Genomic DNA, 22,351 nt, shown 5'->3' with positions numbered 1-22,351 from the left:
AATTCAAACAGGTGGTAGAGAGAAATTGATGTAATATTATGAAGAAGCATCACCACTAATCTTGGTTTCCCAAGATATCGTTAATATAATGTCTGAAATTATTATTTTAAAACCTTTACAGGCTAAACAAAATAATGAGTCAGGTGTCAGTGCCACGAAAGAAACAATTCATACAGCGATTGTATGTTTATTGGACACTCAAGCGACAATCAAGAAATGGTGTACCCCTACTTCGACGTTTACAGTCGCATCTGCAGACTCAGAGAAGTGCGCAACAGGTATTGATTGTGTTACATTTTATCTCTCTGTTGAAACTTGTGAAACAAGTTGTTTTTGGAATAAATATGATTGCATTTATATCTAATTTGAGGTGATAACTGATCTGGAAAGTTGAACTCTTTTCTATTTTGACTTGCTGACACAGATCCACCTTGGGTTGAATTGTAAAGGTATCTGTCACTCCAGTATAGGTGGGATTAAAATGTGATTTTGAAGGATATGGTTACTTTTACATGCTGTTTTTTGAAATTAAATTAAATATTGTTTGTTATACATTTCTAATTTCTGCCTTCAAGCCAAATATCTCTGAGCAGGAAATAGAAATTTCAGAGCTCTATTATGTGTATTTAAGAAGGACTAAAAGCAGTAGCCAATTACTTAGAGATTGAATTCCATCAGAAAAACATATTGCAAAACAATATCTAGAACTGGAAATAAAAAGTTGTAAAATAATAAAGATGAATTAAAGTAGGAACAGCTAAGTTTAAAATCTGAATTACTATGGGGGAGAAAAGGAATTCCTGGATAATAGCGGGAGAGGGAGAGACAGAGGGAGAGATATAGAGAGACAGATCTCTGCCTTTGGCTTAAGAGCTGAAGTATTGAAGTTTGTCCATTTAATCCGTAAGTTTCAGAAAAGGGTAGATGTGGCCCTTTTATATTTTGAATGGTTAACACAAGTTAAATTGACCCATGCAACAATGGGTACTGCCGTTACATAACAGGTTGACAGGAAAACCTCTGAAAGTTTGCTCTATCATGAGAGCGCTGCAGACAAAAGGGACTATTTTAAGTGTTCATCAGTTAATGCCAGAGGGTAGTCAGTGCATGCAAAGTTGTTTGTTTTGATATCCTACAAAAATGCAAATTCAAAAAATTGTATCTGTAACATTAAAGATAGCTAATATCTGCTCAGGAATAACTGCAGACCAAAACAGTTGTCAGAAGTATCTTAACATTTTCCAAGTCAATGGGTAGTTACAGACCTTGAGAGGGGGAAGAATATCAGATTTTCCCTTTGAAAGTAAGTGAAATTCCAGCATACTGATCAAAGGGCATATGAAGGACTGGCTACAAGGATTGATATTTTTACAATACAGATTAATTCTTAGACCAGTTTTGGCAGGTGAAGGTAGGTGTTTTGTGATTCAATCAAATCTGATGGACAGTTGTGCATTCTAGTTATTCAATGTGTAACTCTTGCATTTAAAGGAGCAAAAATAATTTTCATGTCAAGGTTATAATCAAAGGTAGTAAGTGTTTTACTGGAGCAACATCAAACATGACAGCGATTGCGTAAGTTAATAGCTTTTTGTTTCAGAGAACTATTTGTTATTTGGCAAGGAAGGGAGAACTCTCAAGAAATAGTTTGAATTTTCATATGGATCTGCTACTGTAACAATATGATTTTTAATAAAGTAGTTTTTGTTTGAATTCTTAATACCTTTGTCTCCCTCTTTCATCCTCTGGAGAAGAGAACAGATGATGAACAAAAAAACAGCATGAAGGAGCAGCTGAAATATTGGCAGAGGCTACGCCATGACTTAGAAAGGGCACGTTTACTGGTTGAACTTATTCGTAAACGTGAAAAACTAAAACGTGAAGAGGTATTGTTTAGTATTCATTCTGGTCAACTTTAGTGAATTGTTTCACTTTAAAGGACGCTGTTGTTCTTGGTTTTTGTGATTTGAAACAATAGTACCTGACTTAAATATGTTTAAATGTTGGCAGGTCAAAGTTCAACAGATTGCTATGGAGCTCCAGCTGACACCCTTGACTGTTATGTTACGCTCTGTTTTGGAACAGCTTCAGGAAAAGGACCCTGCACATATATTTGCTCAGCCAGTGAGTTTAAAAGAGGTATGACTCTCCCTTGTTTTGATTTAGCAAAGTCCACTATTTGTTATGGCCAGAATTACATTATTTCTGTTTTTTAGCATTACTTTTAATGTGGATTCTCACATTATCCTGAATTACTGTACACTTTTCACATAGGTTGGGCAAGCTAATTAATCCTACTTTAGGGATATTTTCATCAAGCTATACATCTATATATGCTGAGTCTCTGTGGCTAAGGAATTTGCCTCAGCACCCATCTCCTATCAGCAGGAAATAAGCCCACCTCCTTGCTAATTTCCTCCACAAGGATCTCCATGATGTGCTCTGAAAATTTTTGATCCATTATCAGCTTCATGCTGGCTATATTTTCTTTTATAATCCCAGCTGACTTTATTACTGGACAAGTCAAATCCCAGGCTGAAATCTGGTTTGATAGATCATGTTTTTAAACTGAAAAACAAACATGCAGTGTTGCAGATTTGGGTTTAACAATAGACAAAGGTTATTACTGTAAAAGAAATAAAATATAATAAGCTATTTTCCTACTACACAAATTTTAAAAAAAAAATTGAAACACTCAGTGAAGTACAGTCCTATTAATCTAAAAAGCACTCCTTTATAGTATTAACACCAGAGGGAATTTCTCCTTTAGTGCTTAATTTATCTGTGGCTTCAATTCCTTATCTTGAGAATCTGATGGCCTGTTCCTGGAACTTTCATACAATTAAGCTAAAACTTGCTCAGCTTCAACTACCCACTTCAGGGTTTTAACCAAGCCCTCCTTGTCTGGAAACTTTAAATTAAATTCCTTATACAAAGGTAACCAATTTGTTAAATTTCTAAAGCTGTCTCTGTTTCTCAGAATCAACTATATTACACAGCTAGCTTCAGCCAAGACCTATTCAGACCTGTCCAACTGAAACCCAAAAACTTTTTATCCAAGCCAAAATGATAATGTTTGTTTAACCAATACCAGAAAAACATCCAGCATCTTCTATATATACACACCTATTGCACTCCACTTTGTTTGTTACCCCAATTTAATCAAATTCCCATCTGTTCCCATGGATTATCTATCTTTCTGTCTGCTTTTAAAATAGAAATACTTGGAAGTTAATAATTAAACCCAGTCAAGCACACAACCTATATATCACTAGTTCAAAATTCAAAGCTCCAAAATAAATAATAACGCACAAGCAAATTGCACACGTTTCCATGAACCGAAACATGCAGTATGAACAAATCTTCAAATTTTCCAACTTCTGCACTCATCATTCCCAACCATCATAACCCTCACTGCGTGCGTACACGCACCCAGAAGTTGTCAAACAAAATAGTGCTGACAGTTTGCCAACCATACGAAATTCAAGTGCAAGTCTGAAAATGATTTGTAATACTTGCCATTACCATTGGGTAGACATCAGTTCATCATGTTGTTTACTGTGTCCATTTTGGGTGTAAGCAGAAACTGAATTTGTAATTATGTTAATTGCTTAATTATATTTACGGTTTAATCTATTTACCACAATTTCTACACAAAGCAAAATAATAACAATTCTTAAGACACAAGTTAACATTCTACTAGTCAGTGAAAAGAAATAGTCCTTTGCAGACATTGCAGTTTTAATTGCCGTTTCTTATTTATATGTTTTTACCTCCATCTGTAAATGTATTGGTTTCATTTGGCATCTAGGTTAGTGAGAATTGGTTGCTCAACTGACCCTCACCCAATTCTCTGGCACAAACAAACTTCACCAAAACCTTGACTCTGTTCATGCATATTGATGATGGAAGAGTAGTGTCGACATCCCATGACATTTACATTTAATGTTGCTTAGTATTGTTTGTTCTTGACAAGGTTGAGTGCCCATTTGTAATTAGTTGCATTCAAGGCTAGTAGACTGTTTAGTCATTCTCCTGATTTTTTTTTTAGAACACCAGAAATTTTGAGCTTCATGTTTCTTGTATTTTCTAAAATTTATGTTCATGAAAGTAGTTCTAATTAAAAAATAAACTGTAAGATCTTTTGCAATTGGCAAGTATTTGTTTTCGGCGCATTTCTTACAAGGTCATCATTAACTAAAGTTGTTTTCTATATATTTTCAGGTTCCAGACTATTTAGATCATATAACACACCCAATGGACTTCTCCACAATGAGAAAAAGGATAGAAGATCATGGTTATAATAATCTGGATGAATTTGAAGCTGATGTTAACCTTATTGTAGATAATTGTATGAAATACAATGCAAAGGACACAATATTTTACCGAGCAGCTGTGCGATTGAGAGATCAGGGTGGTGTCATCTTAAGACAGGCTCGTCGTGAAGCTGACCGAATAGGTTTTGACTCTGAAACTTCAATGCATTTGCCTGAACCACCAAAGTGTGAAATCACCAAGCCTTTGACATGGGAAGAGGGTACTTTATTTTCATTAATACTTTTAGGATACATCGATCTACAGTTACAATACATTACCTATTTTATATGAAGAGCAAGAAAACCTTATCTAACTTTTGTTTAATGTGGCATTTTCAAAATAGGTGTAGTTCTGTTTACTTTTTTAAAAAACCCTTAGGTAATTACTCTTGGTTTATGACCGTTAATCCTGCTCCCTGGAAAACCACAGTTTTTTTTCTTCTCCAGCTGCACAATGTCTTTCTCTGGGGAGAACGTTTACTTGTGCTGATATCAGCTGTAACGTAGATGTAGCTGCTGAAATATGTGATGCTGGTAAAAGGCATGGACCAAATTAATAATTATATCTGCTGCATCTGATTTGTGAATGCCTAGCATGACAAGAATTGACTTAGTGGAAGTTCACTGTAGGGTTGCTGGTTGGGGAGAGACTATGGCAACAAGTGATGCATTTTTAAAGTTATACCTCTTTAAAAGGAATGTTGATGATAACTTTGTTGTAAAGTGAAGGTGGTGACTGGTTAATATTCTGTCAGATGCTGCAGTGTGGCATATTAGTATTCTTTCTCATACCATCGTTCCAATGGCAAAATGTGAGGTTATACACTTTGGCTGGAAGCTGGATGTTACTTAAGTTGGGAAAGATTTTAGGGTTGTCGATATGAATCACAGGCTAACATCCAAGTTCAGCCTGTCTTGGAATGGCTAATGTCAGCTATTATTTCAAAGGGAATGTCGTGTAAAATTAGGGATGTCTTGCTAGACATAAACTGCACTATCCAGATCGCACCAGAAATACAGTATACAGTTTTGGTCCTTTTATGTAAGGAAACATAGACTAAGATTGAAGGCTCACGAGAGAACGTTTTACGAAGTTGATTCTGGGTAAAGGGTGATTTCCTTATGAGAAGATGGTGAGTAGTTTGGGATTTTACTCATTGGAATTTAGAAGAAGAAAAGGAAACCTGATTAAAACATATCAGAATCTTAGGGACTTTACTGGACAGATGTAGAGTTGTTTCCCATTCTCCATGTCAGGGTATAATCTTAAAGTAAGGTGTTGTCTATTTAAAACAGATGAGAAGTTTCTTTTCTGGATAGTGAATCTATGGAATTCTTCACTTCAGAGTGCTGTCAAGGCTGGGGTTGTTAAGGTGTGTTCAAGGCTAAAATACTTTTTTCATAATCAAGGGATAAGGAAGCAAGGCAGGATTGTGGAGTTTAGGATTATCAGATTAGTTATGATTTAATTGAATGGCAGTGTGAACTTGATGGGCCAAGTGGTCTACTCCCACATCTTGTGTCAAAAAGCTCAACTTTGTGTTTCCGTCTTTGGATGGAGAATATCTTGCCAACTATGGCTGCTGCCACAGGATTGGTGGGTGGATTTTTAGAATAAATGCAGTGCTACTCAAAGTTCGATTTTACTAAGAGTTCTTATCACAACGTACGGCCTTAATTTACCACACCACCCTTATTTTAACTCAATGCCAACTAAAACCGCTATGTACGCAGCGGAAACCCTGGAGAAATAATAAGTGTTTATCCAGCATTTCTGGGTATTTTTCTGAAGTTGCATCTCACAACTGGAAAAACAACCAAACATTTGAGGAACTTGCCTTTCTCTTTTGATGGGAAGTGTTCTTGTTTTGCCAGCCTTTCTTAAATATGTGTTTAATCTTACACATAGGGATGTTGACGATTTATTTTCTTCTGGGAGGAAAGCTGAAGTAATTTTTTTTTAATGAACAAGGAGTAAGAGTATGCTTCTGTGGCTTGTGGAATTGCACGGCCATTTATTAAGATCGTAGCTGATCTGATTTTGACCTCCAATTCACATTCCTGACTGTCTCTGATCATCATTCACCACATCTTTACCAAGAATCTGATTAAGTATAGAAACTGGTTCCATTGGCAGAAGGGCTAACTACCAATTGATGCAGATTTAAGTGAATTGGTTAAAGAAATAATTGCAGCAGGAGGTATCTTATTTTTATATGTGCAAATTGCAATCTGGAATGCATGACCTAAAAGATGTCAGAAACCAACGTAACTTTCAAAAAGAAAGTGATTGAAAACCTGAAGGGGAAAACATTATGGGACTAACGGGGGAAAAAACATTGGAGGGAAATTAGTTGGATAACCGTACCAAGGGCACCAGTGCAATCTTTTCATGCTGTTTTTTTCGATTTAACCAATTACCCCAGTAAGGCTGAACTAAAAGTTTGGTAAGCAGTTTCAAGATGTGATGTGATAATTTGTACTCTTGTCCTTTATTTTAAATAATTAATAAGTATGCATAATAATTGTTTGGGTAACATCTTGACTGTATTGAAGAATTACTTTTTTTTTCTCATGTTAGTTGTATTAGGGTCATGAAATCCAAACGCTAATACGTTAATTCACAAAGACAGAGACATGTTTGTTCTTTGTGTTGTCACAATGAAAGTAAAATGCTATAGAATTATAATCCAAATCCCTGCACAAGAAATCCAAAATTGACCTATTTAGATAGAACTTCACTGCAATTTGGACAATTATGAAAAAGTTAAAATATTAAAATTGATGCATTGATTACCAGCCTTCCACTGATTTCATGATGTAGAGTTTCCACTTTGGTTGAAATTGAGAAGTAATGCTCAGTATCTGCATGAAGTTGCACTGTATTGTAATTATATTGTAATACAAATTATATTGTAAGGCAAGTTTTCACTAAATCATTTTCATAACCACAAATTTATAATTTTCCATTGATCATCACAATCTGGGAATGTAATAAAACATTCTTTTCTACCTATCCAGTAAAATATACTCCTGGATGCATAAGTATGATAATCTGCAGTTTTATACCCTGAAATGGCATAATCAACAAAAGTTGATGGTTTTAAATAAAATAGTCCAATCCTTCACTTTTTAAAATCCCTTCAAATGATATTAAAAACATTAATAATTTTAATGATTTCATTAGTCTACACTCTACATTTTATGGTGGACTAAATATTTTGTCACATACAAAAGAAACTACACATACTACTGTCTGTGCATTGGGGGAAAAAATAGATGCAATTTTAGAATCTACTAAAGTCAGCAGAATCTGAATTCTGAGGGGATGATGGTCTGTTTTGTGAGTGGGACCTAACTTGGACAAGCTGTATCTTCAATATATTGAAAAAGTTGCAGAAACTGAGCTTTTAGTTTTTCTGAGAGAGATTAATAATTCAAACTTGCTGATTCAACTAATTACACTGGAATATGGGCACAAAATATAACAAAAACACTACTCCATTTATACGTAATGGTGGTTTCTGTAGCCGTGACTATAAGCAATCTTTTGACTTCAAACTTGTTTGTTAATTGATTATTTGTTTCATTGTAGTGGATAGATTATTAGTACCTGCAAATAGAGAGCATATGTCTTTGGAAGTGCAGCTGAAGGAGTTGCTGGACAAACTGGATATGACATGTGCAATGAAATCCTGTGGTGCCAGATGTAGACGTGCCAAGTTATTGCGAAAAGAAATTAATAACATCCGCTTAAAGTTAAGCCAGCAGAAGACTCAGAGTGAACATATGCAGACTGAAAGCAGCATAGTTGAAGATGGGTCAAAGTCAGAACAAGATGGTGAGTTTTATCATGGCTATTATTAAATGCATTTAATGCAGTTGCCTTTAATCCTCCTGTTAGGGCAGCGTGATTTTTCAAACCACATATATGCATTAAGTGAAACATTATTGTTGAGAAAAATCACCAGTATAACCATTAGAGGTGCTGTTTGTAGTTTACCTTTGCAGAAGGTCTACAGAAAGCAATTACTCGAGTACTGAAATAAGTGCCAAAATTCAACATCTTCCTGTGCTGCGAGTTTAATTGCATTTGGGCATTTCAAATCTGGGAGGTAAATTAACCACTGATTCATACAAAGTAAAATAACATCAAACCAGGTCTGCTTGAGTCACTTTTTCTATACTTACCTTGTGAAGGTATTGTTTTGCATATGAACGCTTTGTAACCAAAAAACCTGATACAGGTTTTGTGTAGTTGAAAAGTAGAGGAAGCTTTTTTTTTCCCATATAGTACTGTTAAACAACTTGAGCTGTTATTGTCAAGATTTTGTAAATTATTGTATGTACTGTTTCAGGTGATGCAAAGTCTTCAGTGCCACCTACTCTTGAGCCATCTGATTCTTTGCCTCTTCCGCCGTCTTCAGAAACTCCATCCGAACCACCCACCCTGAAACCAATAGAACCTAGCATTGACCAGAGTAGATTACATAAAAGAGTAAAGTTTGACAGTGAAGTGAATAGCGCTTCTGTGCACAATGTGACAATGAATGGACATACTGCAGATGACCTAAGTAACGATGACATCAATAACTCAAAAACTGATGTAGTTGAATCTTCAGTTGATACTAGTAGGCATACTTCTGTTTTATTCCGAAAACCCCAAAGTGCGAATCCTCCAAAACAAGCAAAAAATGCAGACACTCAGCCACTTCAAGGGCAGCTGGGAACAAAAACCTTCTTATCTGTGGTAATTCCAAGGCTAGAGACACTGTTACAGCCAAGGAAGCGGTCACGTAGCTTGTGTGGTGACTCTGAAGGAGATGGTGAAAAATTACCTCTCGAAAGACCTGACCTAGGTAAATATCTAGAAATCTTTTAAGAATTCACGCTATTTGAAAATATTAAATTTAGCAATGATATAAAGCTAAGGCAAAAAATATAAGTGAATGTATACCAAGCATGCATCCTAAAAAGTTTTTATAGGAAAAAGCAGCCTTTTGTCCTTCAAAAATATCTCTCTAAACCCCCAAAGGACTAACAGTTTGTAAGTTTGGGCCAGTAACATAGTTCAACAAACATTTTTACCTTCTGTCTTTCAATCTATGTCTCTGTCTATTACATGTGCAAAATATTGCAGATGCTGGAAATATGCAGAAACGCACAATGTTTGAATTAGCAGGTCATCCTGCATCTGTGGAAACAGAGTAAAAGTTTCAGGTCACTGACCTTTCTTATTTATCATCAAGTTGAACCATCAACTCTACTCCTGTCCACTGTTGCTTGCAATTTTTCAGTACTTGTTAAATTCTGTCAATTCCTTCTTTTTGAAGTAGGGTTGGGGGGGTGGGGAGTGGTGGTGAAGAACTAATTTTGTTGCCTGTGAATTCTATGTATCCTATCTATAACCTTTTATCTTATGTTACATATCATGTTTATAAAGTAGACTTGCAACACACAATAGTTACCAAAAGTAATCCCAAAGGTAGTGGTTGAAAATTAGTACACACTGAATTTGGTATGAATAATATATAATTTTATAAAATCTGTGGCAGACTTTCTATGCTAGAGTGTTGGCTAAGTTACAGCTCTAGTATGTATAAGCATGGGGCCCCTACATTTATCATTGAGTAACTGGGACAATTCCAGTCTCACTTAGCAACTGCACGAGAACAGAGGCTAGAATCTGTCCTAAATTTGTTCTTGATGTCAAATTTCTGCTTTCTGAAAACGTTTTTTTAATTTGTTCCTCAAAGTTAAATTTAGTTCTAATAAGCAGGCCATAATGTTGGTACAGTTGTACTGGTAGTTTTATTGACTATTAATAGATCAACATCAATACTATTCATATTAACCTGGGTTAACTTGTATTCTATTATTGATTTCCCTTTGCCAAGCTCAATAATTTGAACTTTTCTACAACTATAACTGGCTAATGGTCTGCCCAATTTTCTTGATTTGTCCAGCCTTTTCAGTTAATAATTGGGCACTGCTATTGAGTGAGTTGGTATACTATTGATTTGAAGAAATCAAAGCTTTTCAAATCTGATGGAACTGAAGACCATCTAAAGAAATTGAGAGGGATTGAGATGTAAGAATAATGGAAATATTTATTGTGCATAATAACCTTGTTATTTTTAAAAGAAGATCAATGCAAATCAAGTTTTTGGTCAATGTTCAAGATTTCTTTATTGAATTAATTTGCCAGATTTCTGGGTCTCTTGTTGGTGAAACAAAATTTCAATATAGGAACAAAAATTTTGAAGTATTGAACTAAAATATTTTAATTTCATCTGTTACTACATTTTTTTATTTTCCTAGCATTATCCAATGGATATGGTAATGAGGAAAAACCAGAAACTCCACAAACCAATACAACTGATCATCAGCGTCGTCGTTGTGCTTCAGAATCAAGTATTTGCACCAGTGTCAGTGTGGTTTCCAACCAAGCAAGGTGAGTATACTAGACAAATTTAAAAGGCATTTTATGCAGTTCCTGGATGGATAGGAGTATTTATAAAATATATTTTGTTTGATTAAGCTAATTTAATCTGTTATTAAATTTGATATTTTACATTGTGGGATGGCATAATTTATGGGCAAATCTTCTAAAGATTCAGGGTCAAAAAACAATTGCACTTTGTTCCAGCCTTTGAACAAATATGCCATCAATAGTAATGTGGAGGCCTGGAAAGCTGATGTGGTGTTCTATTTAGGAATGAGGGAATGATAAATTATTTTAGTAACTGTAGGAGAAAAGTAAAATAGTAACAATAAAAGCGGAAGTTATTTGATTTTAAAAATTGCACCAATTTCCTGAGGAAAATTTGGAACAATTATTTTAGCATCTAATTTGGGAGAGAAATCAATTTTTTTTTACAAAAAAATGACACTGACTATTTTGAAGTATCAATTGACTAGAAGTACAAGCAACATGCAGCTCCCCCTGAGTTACAGCAGTAGGATTATCAACCTTGGTTTTTGTTCTTGAGCCGTGGACTATGAGAAAGTGAGGACTGCGGATGCTTGAGATCAGAGTGGAAAAGTGGTGCTGGAAAAGCACAGTAGGTCAGGCAACATCCAAGGAGCAGGGGAGTTGATGTTTCAGGCATAAGTCCTTCAGGAAGTGCTGATGAAGGACTAATGCCCAAAACGTCGACTCTCCTGCTCCTCCTGTGCTTTTTCAGCACCAACTTAGAGCCCTGGATTACGGCTTGACTTCATAGCATCTGACTCCAGCAAGAATGATAAACTGAACTTGTATTACGAAAATATAATGTCAAGATGCTGAAGGTCTGAAATAGAAACAGGTCTGGCAGCAGTTGTGGAGAAAAATGTATCATTATGTCAAAAATGACTTCAGAATCTATATTACATTTTAATTCAATCTTGAGATTGTCAATCATGTATATAAATGTAGGTTTTTTAAATTGTGCTGCTCTATTTACAGACGACATTCTTTTTCACTTCCACTCCCCAGTTTAATTAGAGAAATCAGAACATTTAAATTCTCTAATGTTTTACTAGTATTTACTGATTTGAAAAACGCACACATTTAAAAATATTTTCTCAATACATTATCATTTCAAACTCTAGCATGTTTGCAAATTGTTGTTCTTTTTCTCTAAGCACAATAAGCCTTCCAAAGTGTGGCAAAGGAAAGCCAGCATTAGCACGAAGAAACCCCCTGGAACACAGAAATGAGTTGATTGCTTGTATTGAAAATGGTAACTTTGCCAAAGCAGCCAGAATTGCAGCAGGTAATGATCTAGAGCTATGCTAAGACCTTTTTTTCATCATTCAAACTCAGATTTTTTAAACTGTGATATGATTGTTCATGATTTCAATTCTGTTTTTTTTTATTGGTAATATTGGGAAAATGTAAAAATGCTTGTTTGTTTGTAAGTCTCAATATTGAATAAATTATTTGTGAATGCTGACTATGCATAGACTGAAATTACTAAAAGGGAAAATGATTGTTTACTACGTTTTTCCAAGATGTTGTTAAGAAATGAATAGTGTCCTTAAGTTAGTTATTGAAAATTGATCTCTGCATTAATACTTTAACTTTGCTTCATTATTAGTAACTATTAATTGAATTGGGATAAGAAATGGGTACTTTCCGCTTCAAATTTTCAAGCATCAGAAATCATTTTAATAATGTCTGACCAGCTAGTTCATTTTTGTTTTGACCAAACAAGTATTATATTTTGATTGCCCCCTCTGTCGAAGTTGATCCATCCTTAGAAAATAGATGGCGAATATCACAGAATGGTACAAATAAAAAGAGACTCATTTTGGGCCCCTCAACGTAGATTAATGAGTATTTCTAATTATCTGGATGTGAGAAAATAAAGTGAGAAGTATTTCTTATGTACTTATTATTACTTATGTTAGCAAAAGTACATGTTGGCCTTTTAACGCAATGGCATTGAAGTTCAGGTGTAGAGATGTCGCTTACCAGACTTTGGTGAGTCAATACCTTGGAATACTGTATCAATTTTGGACTTCATATTTAAAGAAGGATATACTTGAAGTGGGTGCACCAGAGCAAAGATTCTCTGGATTGATTACTCTGACGAGATAGTTATCCTATGACAGACTGAGTAACCTATGCCTTTATTTGCTAGAATTTAGAAAAATAGGGGTGATTTCATTAAAACATAGTTATGCTGGGAGCTTGTCAGAATAGAGACCGAGAGGTTGTTTCCATTGGTTGTGAATAGGCACAGATTCAAGGTAAGGAGATGATCATTTAGGACTGAGATCATTCAAATAGTGATAATCTTTAACAGTCTCTGTTTGTGGTTGAGTTAGACACACTTTTGTCAGAGAATCAAGGGATATGGATTTGAAGACAAGATCTGCCATGATTGTCATGAATTGTAAACTGTAATCCCCTGTGGTGTGCAGTTACAATTTCATTTGTTTACGATTAGATTAGATTAGATTAGATTAGATTAGATTCTCTACAGTGTGGAAACAGGCCCTTAGGCCCAACAAGTCCACACCGGCCATCCGAAGAGCAACTCCACCCCCACCCCACTAATGCACCTAACACTATGGGCAATTTAACATGGCCAACCGGAGCACCCAGAGGATGACAATGGGAGAATGTGCAAACTCCACACAGACAGTTGTCCGAGGCTGGAATTGAACCTGCAACCCTGGTGCTGTGAGGCAACAGTGCTAACCACTGAGCCACCATGCTGCTCTCTTTCTGACAGTTCTTGGATTTGCCTTCAATATAGTGGTGCAATAATTGCTTTTTACTTAAATGTATCTAGTAGGTAGAATATGACTTGCTTGGTTCTTTATCTGTTCCTATCTGACAGTTGCAGAAGCAAATTATTTTGCTAATGAAGAAATACATGGTTTTGACTATTACTGAATTTCTTTTTCTAGAAGTTGGCCAAAATAGCATGTGGACTTCCACAGATTCCAGTTCTGCCTTAGAGCCCTTAAAATTGATTTGGGCAAAATGTAGTGGTTATCCATCATATCCAGCATTGGTGAGTAAAGCCACATGGTGGAAATTATTGTGATGAAGATGTGGAAATAAATCTGAATGTTTACTTCAGAAATGGCGTTATATGGTCTTCTGTGTAATGGATTCCAGTGCATTATATCAGAGGGATTTAGATTCATGATAGTTATCTCCCACACACAACACCATGTAGCTTAATATATCAAACATAAAAACAATTTGAAAAGGAGACTTGATGAATTGATTTGCACCTCATATTTGATAGTTTCTGAAACATAAAGTTTGGCAGTATGTTCTTTGCTCACCCTTTTCAGGTGAATACGTGGCCATTAAAAGTCCTTGGGGTTGTGGGGGGAAGGGGGTGAAGAAAAGCAATTTTTAATGCAAAATTCATACTTTGTAGTGGTATGAATTTATTGAAACCTTTAAACAAATATTAGTGGCATGTTTTTAAATACATGAAGAAACTATAAATTTGCTTTAATCGCAGTTGAAACATTTAGTCTATGGTGTGTAGTTTAGAATTATACAAATCATATTTAGGAATTTACTCTGTTTGTAAAGATAATGGTAGCATTATGGTAATGTTACTGGACTTGTAATTCAGAGGCTTGAGTTAATGTTTGAGTCAAAAGTTCAAGCTCCATTATATTAATTTGATTAAATAATAAATTTGTAATTAAAAAGTTAAGCTTAGTAATTGTGAAGCTACCAGGTTATTGTAGAATATTGGTAGAATCTGGTTCATCGTTTTTTTTTAGAATAAGATTGTCTGCCATCTTTGCCTGATCTCGCTTGTCTGCCAACAGTCTGTTAACTACCCTCAAATGGTTTAGTATGCCACTCAGCAAGAGCAGTTAGGGATAGGTAGTAAATGTTGGTCTTGATAATGATGCTTCTATCCCCAAATTGATTTTTTTTTAATTCAAAAGCTTGCATTGTTAAACTGCTTTAGGACTGAATTTCCTGGCTTATAATACTGAAATGTTACTGTTGTTTTATGTATTAAGTATTGTTTTATGTTTTGGTATTCACAAAGGTATGTTTTTGCTGACCACATTTCAGGAAAATATTTAGAACTATTAGGCATTCTGAGGTATTCACAGTTAAACAAGTCACAAAAGTGGACTGAATTAGAGATTCAGTGTAATTTTAAGTTGAGCTGTGTGAACTATAGGCATTGAAGTTGAAACGATTTTCTTTTAGACATTTGATTTTCTAGCGAAGTGGAGTACATAATGATGCTGAGAAAATAAACTTCTAAAACTCAGTTCCAAAATTTTCAATTATCAATCTCTGAATTTTCTAAGTGTATTCTAGTTGCAATGTTGAAAGGACCAGGTTTAATCTTTTTATTTTAAAGCTATGTTAGATGTTTTAAATGACACGATCATCTTCCTACCTTTGTGCTTGGGTTAAAATTCCATGTGCTTTATCTTTGTCTTTATAAACAAAAAAAACTAGTTTATAATACTGACTCATAGTATTGAAAACAGTTTTTTGTTTCAAAAATTTGGAAAAAGTAGCGTTTCCCTTTTTTTTTAAATTAGGTAATTGATCCAAAGATGTCTCGAAGTGGTTTTCGCCACAATGGAGTGCCTATACCTGTGCCCCCTCTTGATGTACTTAAAGTGGGAGAGCAGATGCAGCGGAGAGCTGGAGAGAAGCTTTATCTTGTTTTGTTCTTTGACAACAAACGAAGCTGGTAAGTGCACAACCAGGTGGGAATCTTGATTTCATACCTAAACTTTGGTATTGCCTCTAGTATAGATTTACTCTTTTTTTTAGTATCTAGGGTGAATTTCTAAGAGCTTGTTTTAATTTTCAGCCATGTCAAATGGATACTACACCATTGTCTCCACAGCTCAACTTCATTCCATCTTTCTCTGGTTACTCATGGAACAAAAATGCTTCATGTATAGTGTAAATTTTTTCGCCACTTGAAAATGTTAAACCTATAATAGTCTTCTGTGATGACTGCTTCTTTTCAACACAACAATAATTGTGTCTATTTGGATCAAAGTCCTGGAACTCCATCCTTAATAGCACTATAGGGGCTAATTAGCCTGAAGAGAAACCTTTGAAAGTGTTTAAGCTCCCATTTGCTCTATTGACAGTTTTCAAAGAAAATACTTTGTGACGTGCTCACCTTTAACCAATCAGAAAGCCGCTTGACACTAACCAAGCACCTACATGTAGGTCTGAGGTTGCAGTTTTTTTTTAGAAATTAATTGAATTGACATTTTTTTCTTCTAATTAACTAACATTCTGTATGAAAATTTGTATTAACAAGTTGCAGTCCATTTGAAGTTTGTTTTTTTTCTAGCTATTACTACCCTGTCATTCAATTGTGACATTATAGCATATATATCGACTGAAATGGTTTTATTTTTAAAGAAGTCTCTCTTTCAAATAATGTATAATTATTTCCATAGGCAGTGGCTTCCAAAATCCAAAGTGGTTCCACTTGGTATTGACGAAACCATAGACAAAATAAAAATGATGGAAGGCCGAACTTCTTCCATTCGAAAATCTGTTCGCATTGCTTTTGATCGTGCAATGCTCCACCGAAGCAGAGTCCAAGGTGAACAAACCAGTGACTTTAGTGACATTGATTGAAATTTAAGCGTGGGACATTGATTTATCTGGCTTATATGTTGAAAACTAAAAGCTTTACAGAACCATTTATCAGTTCTTGAAGAATGTACTTTCCACTAGTGTCTCAATCATTGTTCCAGTAGTCGTGTTTAGAGAAATTACTGATTCACTGCCAGCTGTAATTATGTTTTTCATACATCATTATCTTTCTTGTAAACATCCAAATTTTCCATTATAATTTTTTGACAGGAATAACTTGTTCATAGTGTTTATAGGTCACAGGAGAAAGCTGTAAATACTTGTACATTACTGCACACCGTAAATTATTCTGTTAGTCAAAATTGGTTACTATCTGTTTCTGGTACTTTTTTATATAATCTGAATGTTCTGTAACTTATTAAATAAACAGAAAAAGCTGTTGATGTAACCAAGTGCCATGCAGCAGGTAATTTTGGTGCAAAGTATGCTGAAAAAGTCAATGGTCAAAATCAAGGTAACTTTAAATGGTGTGCAATAGAACAGTAAAATGAGCTTTGTATTTCTTACCAAACAAAATCTTAATTCTCAAGTTTGTCATTTTAATTTAGGTTGTGTTTCATAATATTAAAAATCAAGCACATGCTTGTATATCAGTATAAAGTTTCCCTCCAGTATACATCTATCACTGAGTTTTAACCAAATGTTCCCTTAAAACATCAATTTTGAACTGGTGCTAATTATAATGGAAATGTAACCAAAGCATGTGATCAGACTGTAGGCATCCTCATGTTACCCCAAAAAACATACTATGTTTTCGTTTGATTTCTTTAACTTCTACATTACATTATCAAAAACCATGCCACGCTATATTGCATCTGATCATTTTAAAGATGCGAAACAGAATAAAGATACTTTATTTTCAAATACTTCTGTGGATAGATAAATTTTAAAGAATGCTTCAGTGAAAAATTGGCAAGTTTTTAAAATCCATTTTCACGCTTTTTCATGCTCATTTTTGCTGACGCTTTTATCTTGAAATTGCTTCCTTAGTGCAATATTAAAATAATACCATGCCATCTGTATCGCTGCTTTAAGTTTAATTCAATTCATGGTGCTGAATAAATGATTTACCAAAATGTAGCATTATCCTTTGAACAGCATTTAAAGTAATAATTCTGAAATACTTTGACGTATGTTGAAAGGGAAACTGGTGTGCAGATTTGATATTTATGAAATGCAGTTTTGTTTTAAATTACACAAAGTTGGCATTTAAGGCCCAGAATACCTGATTTGCTGGAGTGCTTGTTGTACTAAGTGGTTTTGTAGCCTGTGTATAATTGTATATGAATTCACTTCAAACAAACTTGTAACTTTTTTTTACTTTGGGAGGAGTATTTTAATATTACATTTCTTTTCTGCTGTGATTTAATATGGGACCTGTACACAATTTTTAAAAACAATTTGTGCCTGCATTTGTGTTTTTTAATTTATTGTAGAAAGTGTACAGATTTGCTTTGTAGTAACTTTTATAAGCAGCTGAACTGGTTTGAAACTGAAATTTGTAAAGTGCTTTAACTATAGAACAAATGTTGGTTGACTTCAGGCACATCAGTTTAAAACTGTACTTTGGGAAAGAATAAATGTGATGCAATCTGTTTGTTGCATATTCCCTAAATGATAATTTGAATGTTTTTGTGTATTTAGTAGTTGATTGAATTATTGTGAAGTATTTGTAAAGTTCTACCAACAATGTGGAAGGTGGGTTGCAGGAACATTTTGACCCTGCTTTCTATAATGTTTGTTAACTGATTTTTATATTCATTTTTGATTGATACATTTGAATATAAGGTAGAACAGGCTAACAAGTGTTGCTTTTTTAAATTTTGATTTAAAAATACATTTAGGTTTTGTGAACTATAGGATAAATCCCTACTGATTTAGAAATCAATTAATATTTGGTTGACTATTTTAGGACTAGCTAAATTAAGGTTACAAGCTGAAACCATTGTCACAAGTTGTTTAATCTTAAGAATTCGCGATGCTAAATTAGCTAATGATGTTGCCTATCATCATGGTCATATGATGATGTATCTGAACAATCAGTCCAACATCTGTAATCATTAGTTATAGGTTATTAAGGTGTCTTGAAAACTTCAGTTAGAATGTCATTTTCTTAAGAGGTAAGTCAGCTCACTCTAGTTGTCTAATGTCCTATGCTGAAAGAAGCTGTATCTGAACATCAGTAGGATCAGGCTTCATTGTAATACTCTTTACTCAACTGCTAAATAGGCACTTGACACTTAATTTTTTTTTAGATGTAAATCTAGCATTATCTGGTGAAATGCTGAAGGAAGTTAGGATGTGTTGAACCAGCATTCTGTGGAAGAGCAAAGAGGTTTATTGATAACAGGGTCACATATTCAGATGGGTGAAGCTGTACGTAAATACTGAAGGAATTCTATACTTTATTGATTTATGGACTCTTACAGCTGAATGGTAGTTTTGCTAATTCTGGTTTGATATATTCCTAGTGGATTTAAACAAGTGACATTTGACCACAAAACATGTTATGACAATACTGCTTATGCTTAAGGATGGTGGACCAATTAATCTTATTTTGAAATTCTTCTGTGGCCTACTGAATTAACCTTCCCCTGCTCTCCACCCTTCAGCTCTTCATGGTGTCACTAGTGACCTTCCACGGTTTTAAACACTCCTCCAGTGATAGCTGTATCTTCAACTGAATCAGCCAGATCTTTCCAAAGTGAGTCACAACTCCCGGTAGGGGTACAAATCAAAATGTTGGGGTTGTAAACTGATATGGCAATGATTGCCATGGAATGCTAACCAAGTACAACCAGCTATAATTCACAGAGTATGAAATTTGAAGGTATGAGATAACTGAGTTTTATATAAATGTTAGCTTATACTGCAAAGAGAAATGCCATGTTAAATGCCACTTGCAGGAGAGAAAATGTCTAGATAACATATATTCTAGATTTTTATAAATAACTTGGAGCAAATAAATTGTGAAACCAAACCTAATCTAATTCAATAGTTCCCATTTCAGTAACACATCTCCATTTCCTCAATCATCTGGAAGAAATACCAGAGATGCCCATAATAATGCAGTCACAGAATTGTCCCAGTACAGAAGGGCTTTACACAATCCATTCTCTATACTAGCTCTCTAATTCACATGCACCTAGTGTCATTCCCATGGCTTCTTCCTGTAAGTCTGCACGTTTGTTCTTTTCAGGCATCATGGCAGCTTCCAATGTTCCTGGTGCAGATCTTCAGGATGTAGTGGCCATGTTTACAAATGACTTGGATATTGACCAAGTAGAACTCTTTCCTGATAATTCTGTTGTATTGGTGTGGTGCACTCAATGTGACGTGTATACAGCCTATACTGCATTACGCCTTAGTGAAGCCAGCTATATTGGTAAAGCTTACTGCCCAGGTTATAACAGTGGCCTTTGAGGGGGGGATTGGGTAGAAAAGAGATGAAGTGATGTGATCATGCACAAATTTGCTTTGGTTGCAACCTTGACACAATTATGGGTTCAGGATTGAGAAATCCACACAGATTCCCTATGGATCCTTGGAAGGACTTGATTGTGTGTGTGTATGTGTAAGTGCTGCTGTCACAGAACATAGAACAATACAGTGCAGAATAGGCCCTTCAGCCCTTGATGTTGCACCGACCTGTGAACTAATCTAAGCCCATCCTTCTACACTATCCCATCGTCATTCATTTGCTTATCCAAGGATTGTTTAACTCTTGACACATTAGCGAGATTTAATTACATCAGCAGGCAGACTATTCCACACCCTTATCACTGAGCAAAGAACCTGCCTCTGACATCTGTCTTAAATCTATCACCCCTCAATTTGTACAAGCTGACATCATCCTAGGAAAAAGACTTTCACTGTCTACCCTATCTAATCCTCTGATCATCTTGTATGTCTCTATCAAGTTCCGTCTTAGCCGCCTTCTGTCTAATGAGAACGGACCCAAGTCTCTCTCAGCCTTTCCTCACAAGACCTTCTCTCCAGAACAGGCAATATCCTGGTAAATCTCCTGTGCCCCTTTTCCAATGCTTCTACATCCTTCCTGTGATAGGGGGACCAGAACTGGACACACATTCTAAGTGCGACTGCACTAGTGATTTGTATAGTTGCAGCATGACATTACGTCTCCAGAACCCAATCCCTCTACCAATAAAACCTAACCATATGCCACCTTAAAAGCACTATCAACCTGGGTGGCAACTTTCAGGGATCTGTGTACATGGACTCCAAGATCCCTCTGCACGTCCACACTACCAAGAATCTCTCCATTGACCGAGTATTCTGCCTTCATGTTATTCCCAAAGTGAATCACCTCACGTTTATCTGCATTGAACTCCATTTATCACCTCTCAGCCCAATTCTGCAGTTTATCCAAGTCCCCATGCAACCTGCAACATTCTTCCACACTGTCCACTACTCCACTGACTTTCGTGTTATCTGCAAGCTTACTAATTCATCCACCTATGCCTGCGTCGAAGTCATTTATGAAAATGACAACTAGCAGTGGTCCCAAAACAGATCCTTGTGGCATACCACTAGTAACCGGACTGCAGGCCGAATATTTTCCATCAACCACCACTTTTTACAGAAAGCCAGTTTCTAATCCAAACTGCCAAATCACCCTGAATCCCATGCCTCTGCATTTTCTCCAACAGCCTAGCCTGTGAAACCTTATCAAAGGCTTTACTGAAGTCCATGTACACCACGTCAACTGCCCTATCCTCATCCACATGCTTGGTCACCTCTTCAGAATCTCAGTGAGGTTTGTGAGACACGACATGCCCTTGCTGAATCCATGTTGACTATTTCCAATCAAATTGTTGCTTGTGAGATGATTATAAATCCTATCTCTTATAATACTTTCCAAAACTTTTCCTACAATAGACGTAAGGCTCACTGGTCTATAATTACCTGGGTCATCTCTACTGTCCTTCAAGAATAAGGGCAGAACATTTGCAGTCCTCTGGTACTAAACCTGTAGACACTGACAACTCAAAGATCCAAACCAAAGGCTCGGCGGTCTCCTCCCTAGCTTCCAGCGAATTCTCGGAAAAATCCCATTCGGCCCAGGGGACTTGTCTACTTTGGCTCTTTCTAGAATTGATACCTCTTCCTTACTAACCTCGATCCTTTCTAGTCTAATATCTGGTATCTCGGTCTTCTCCTCTACAATATTCTCCTTTTCCTGAGTGAAAACCGATGGGAAATATTTGTTTCGCACTTCTCCGATCTCCACACACAACTTCCCATTTCTGTCTGTGGCCCTATTCCTACCTTAGTCATCCTTTTATTCCTCGCATACCTATAGAAAGCTTTAGGGTTCTCATTTATTCTACCTGCTAAAGACTGCTCATGTCCTCTCTTTGCTCTTAACGCTCTCTTTAAATCCTTCCTAGCTAATCTGTAACTCTCCATCGCCTCATCTGAACCATCTTGTCTGGTCAACACATAGGCCTCCTTCTTCCGCTTAACAAGCGATGCAATTTCTGTAGTAAACTATGGTTCGCTTACCTTATTTAGATTACATTACAGTGTGCAAACAGGCCCTTCGGTCCAACAAGTCCACACCGACCCGCCGAAGCGTAACCCACCCATACCCCTACATTTACCCCTTACCTAACACTACGGGCAATTTAGCATGGCCAATTCACCTGGCCTGCACATCTTTGGACTGTGGGAGGAAACCGGAGCACCCGGAGGAAACCCACGCAGACACGGGGAGAATGTGCAAACTCCACACAGTCAGTCACCTGAGGCGGGAATTGAACCCGGATCTCTGGCGCTGTGAGGCAGCAGTGCTAACCACTGTGCCACCCTGCCTGATAGGGACATACCTATCAAGGACACGCAATATCTGTTCTTTAAACCGGCTCCACATTTCGATTGTCCCATCCCC

The 22,351-nt window shown here is 36.0% G+C and overlaps 1 protein-coding gene across 4 annotated transcripts in view; it reads left to right on the top strand.

Annotated features, from left to right (window-relative positions):
* Positions 1-18,061, top strand: part of alg12 (ALG12 alpha-1,6-mannosyltransferase) — a 63,294-nt gene extending 45,233 nt beyond the window's left edge. For 3 of the 4 annotated variants that reach the window (XM_043713718.1, XM_043713716.1, XM_043713720.1), the window contains 11 exons: positions 122-278; positions 1,752-1,886; positions 2,011-2,139; positions 4,225-4,537; positions 7,912-8,157; positions 8,675-9,175; positions 10,638-10,770; positions 11,946-12,076; positions 13,722-13,828; positions 15,354-15,508; positions 16,239-18,061. In XM_043713718.1, the coding sequence (XP_043569653.1) occupies positions 122-278; positions 1,752-1,886; positions 2,011-2,139; positions 4,225-4,537; positions 7,912-8,157; positions 8,675-9,175; positions 10,638-10,770; positions 11,946-12,076; positions 13,722-13,828; positions 15,354-15,508; positions 16,239-16,422 (2,191 nt within the window). In that variant the 3' untranslated portion in view covers positions 16,423-18,061. The remainder of the gene's footprint in view (positions 1-121; positions 279-1,751; positions 1,887-2,010; positions 2,140-4,224; positions 4,538-7,911; positions 8,158-8,674; positions 9,176-10,637; positions 10,771-11,945; positions 12,077-13,721; positions 13,829-15,353; positions 15,509-16,238) is intronic. The other variant, XM_043713719.1, reaches the window with a different exon arrangement.
* The last annotated feature ends 4,290 nt before the right edge of the window (positions 18,062-22,351 follow it).

This window comes from Chiloscyllium plagiosum, chromosome 23 (genome assembly GCF_004010195.1).
Source record: "Chiloscyllium plagiosum isolate BGI_BamShark_2017 chromosome 23, ASM401019v2, whole genome shotgun sequence".
Lineage (NCBI taxonomy): Eukaryota > Metazoa > Chordata > Chondrichthyes > Orectolobiformes > Hemiscylliidae > Chiloscyllium > Chiloscyllium plagiosum.
The sequence above is the reverse complement of the archived record's forward strand: the minus strand, read 5'-3'. Positions and strand labels throughout refer to the sequence as shown.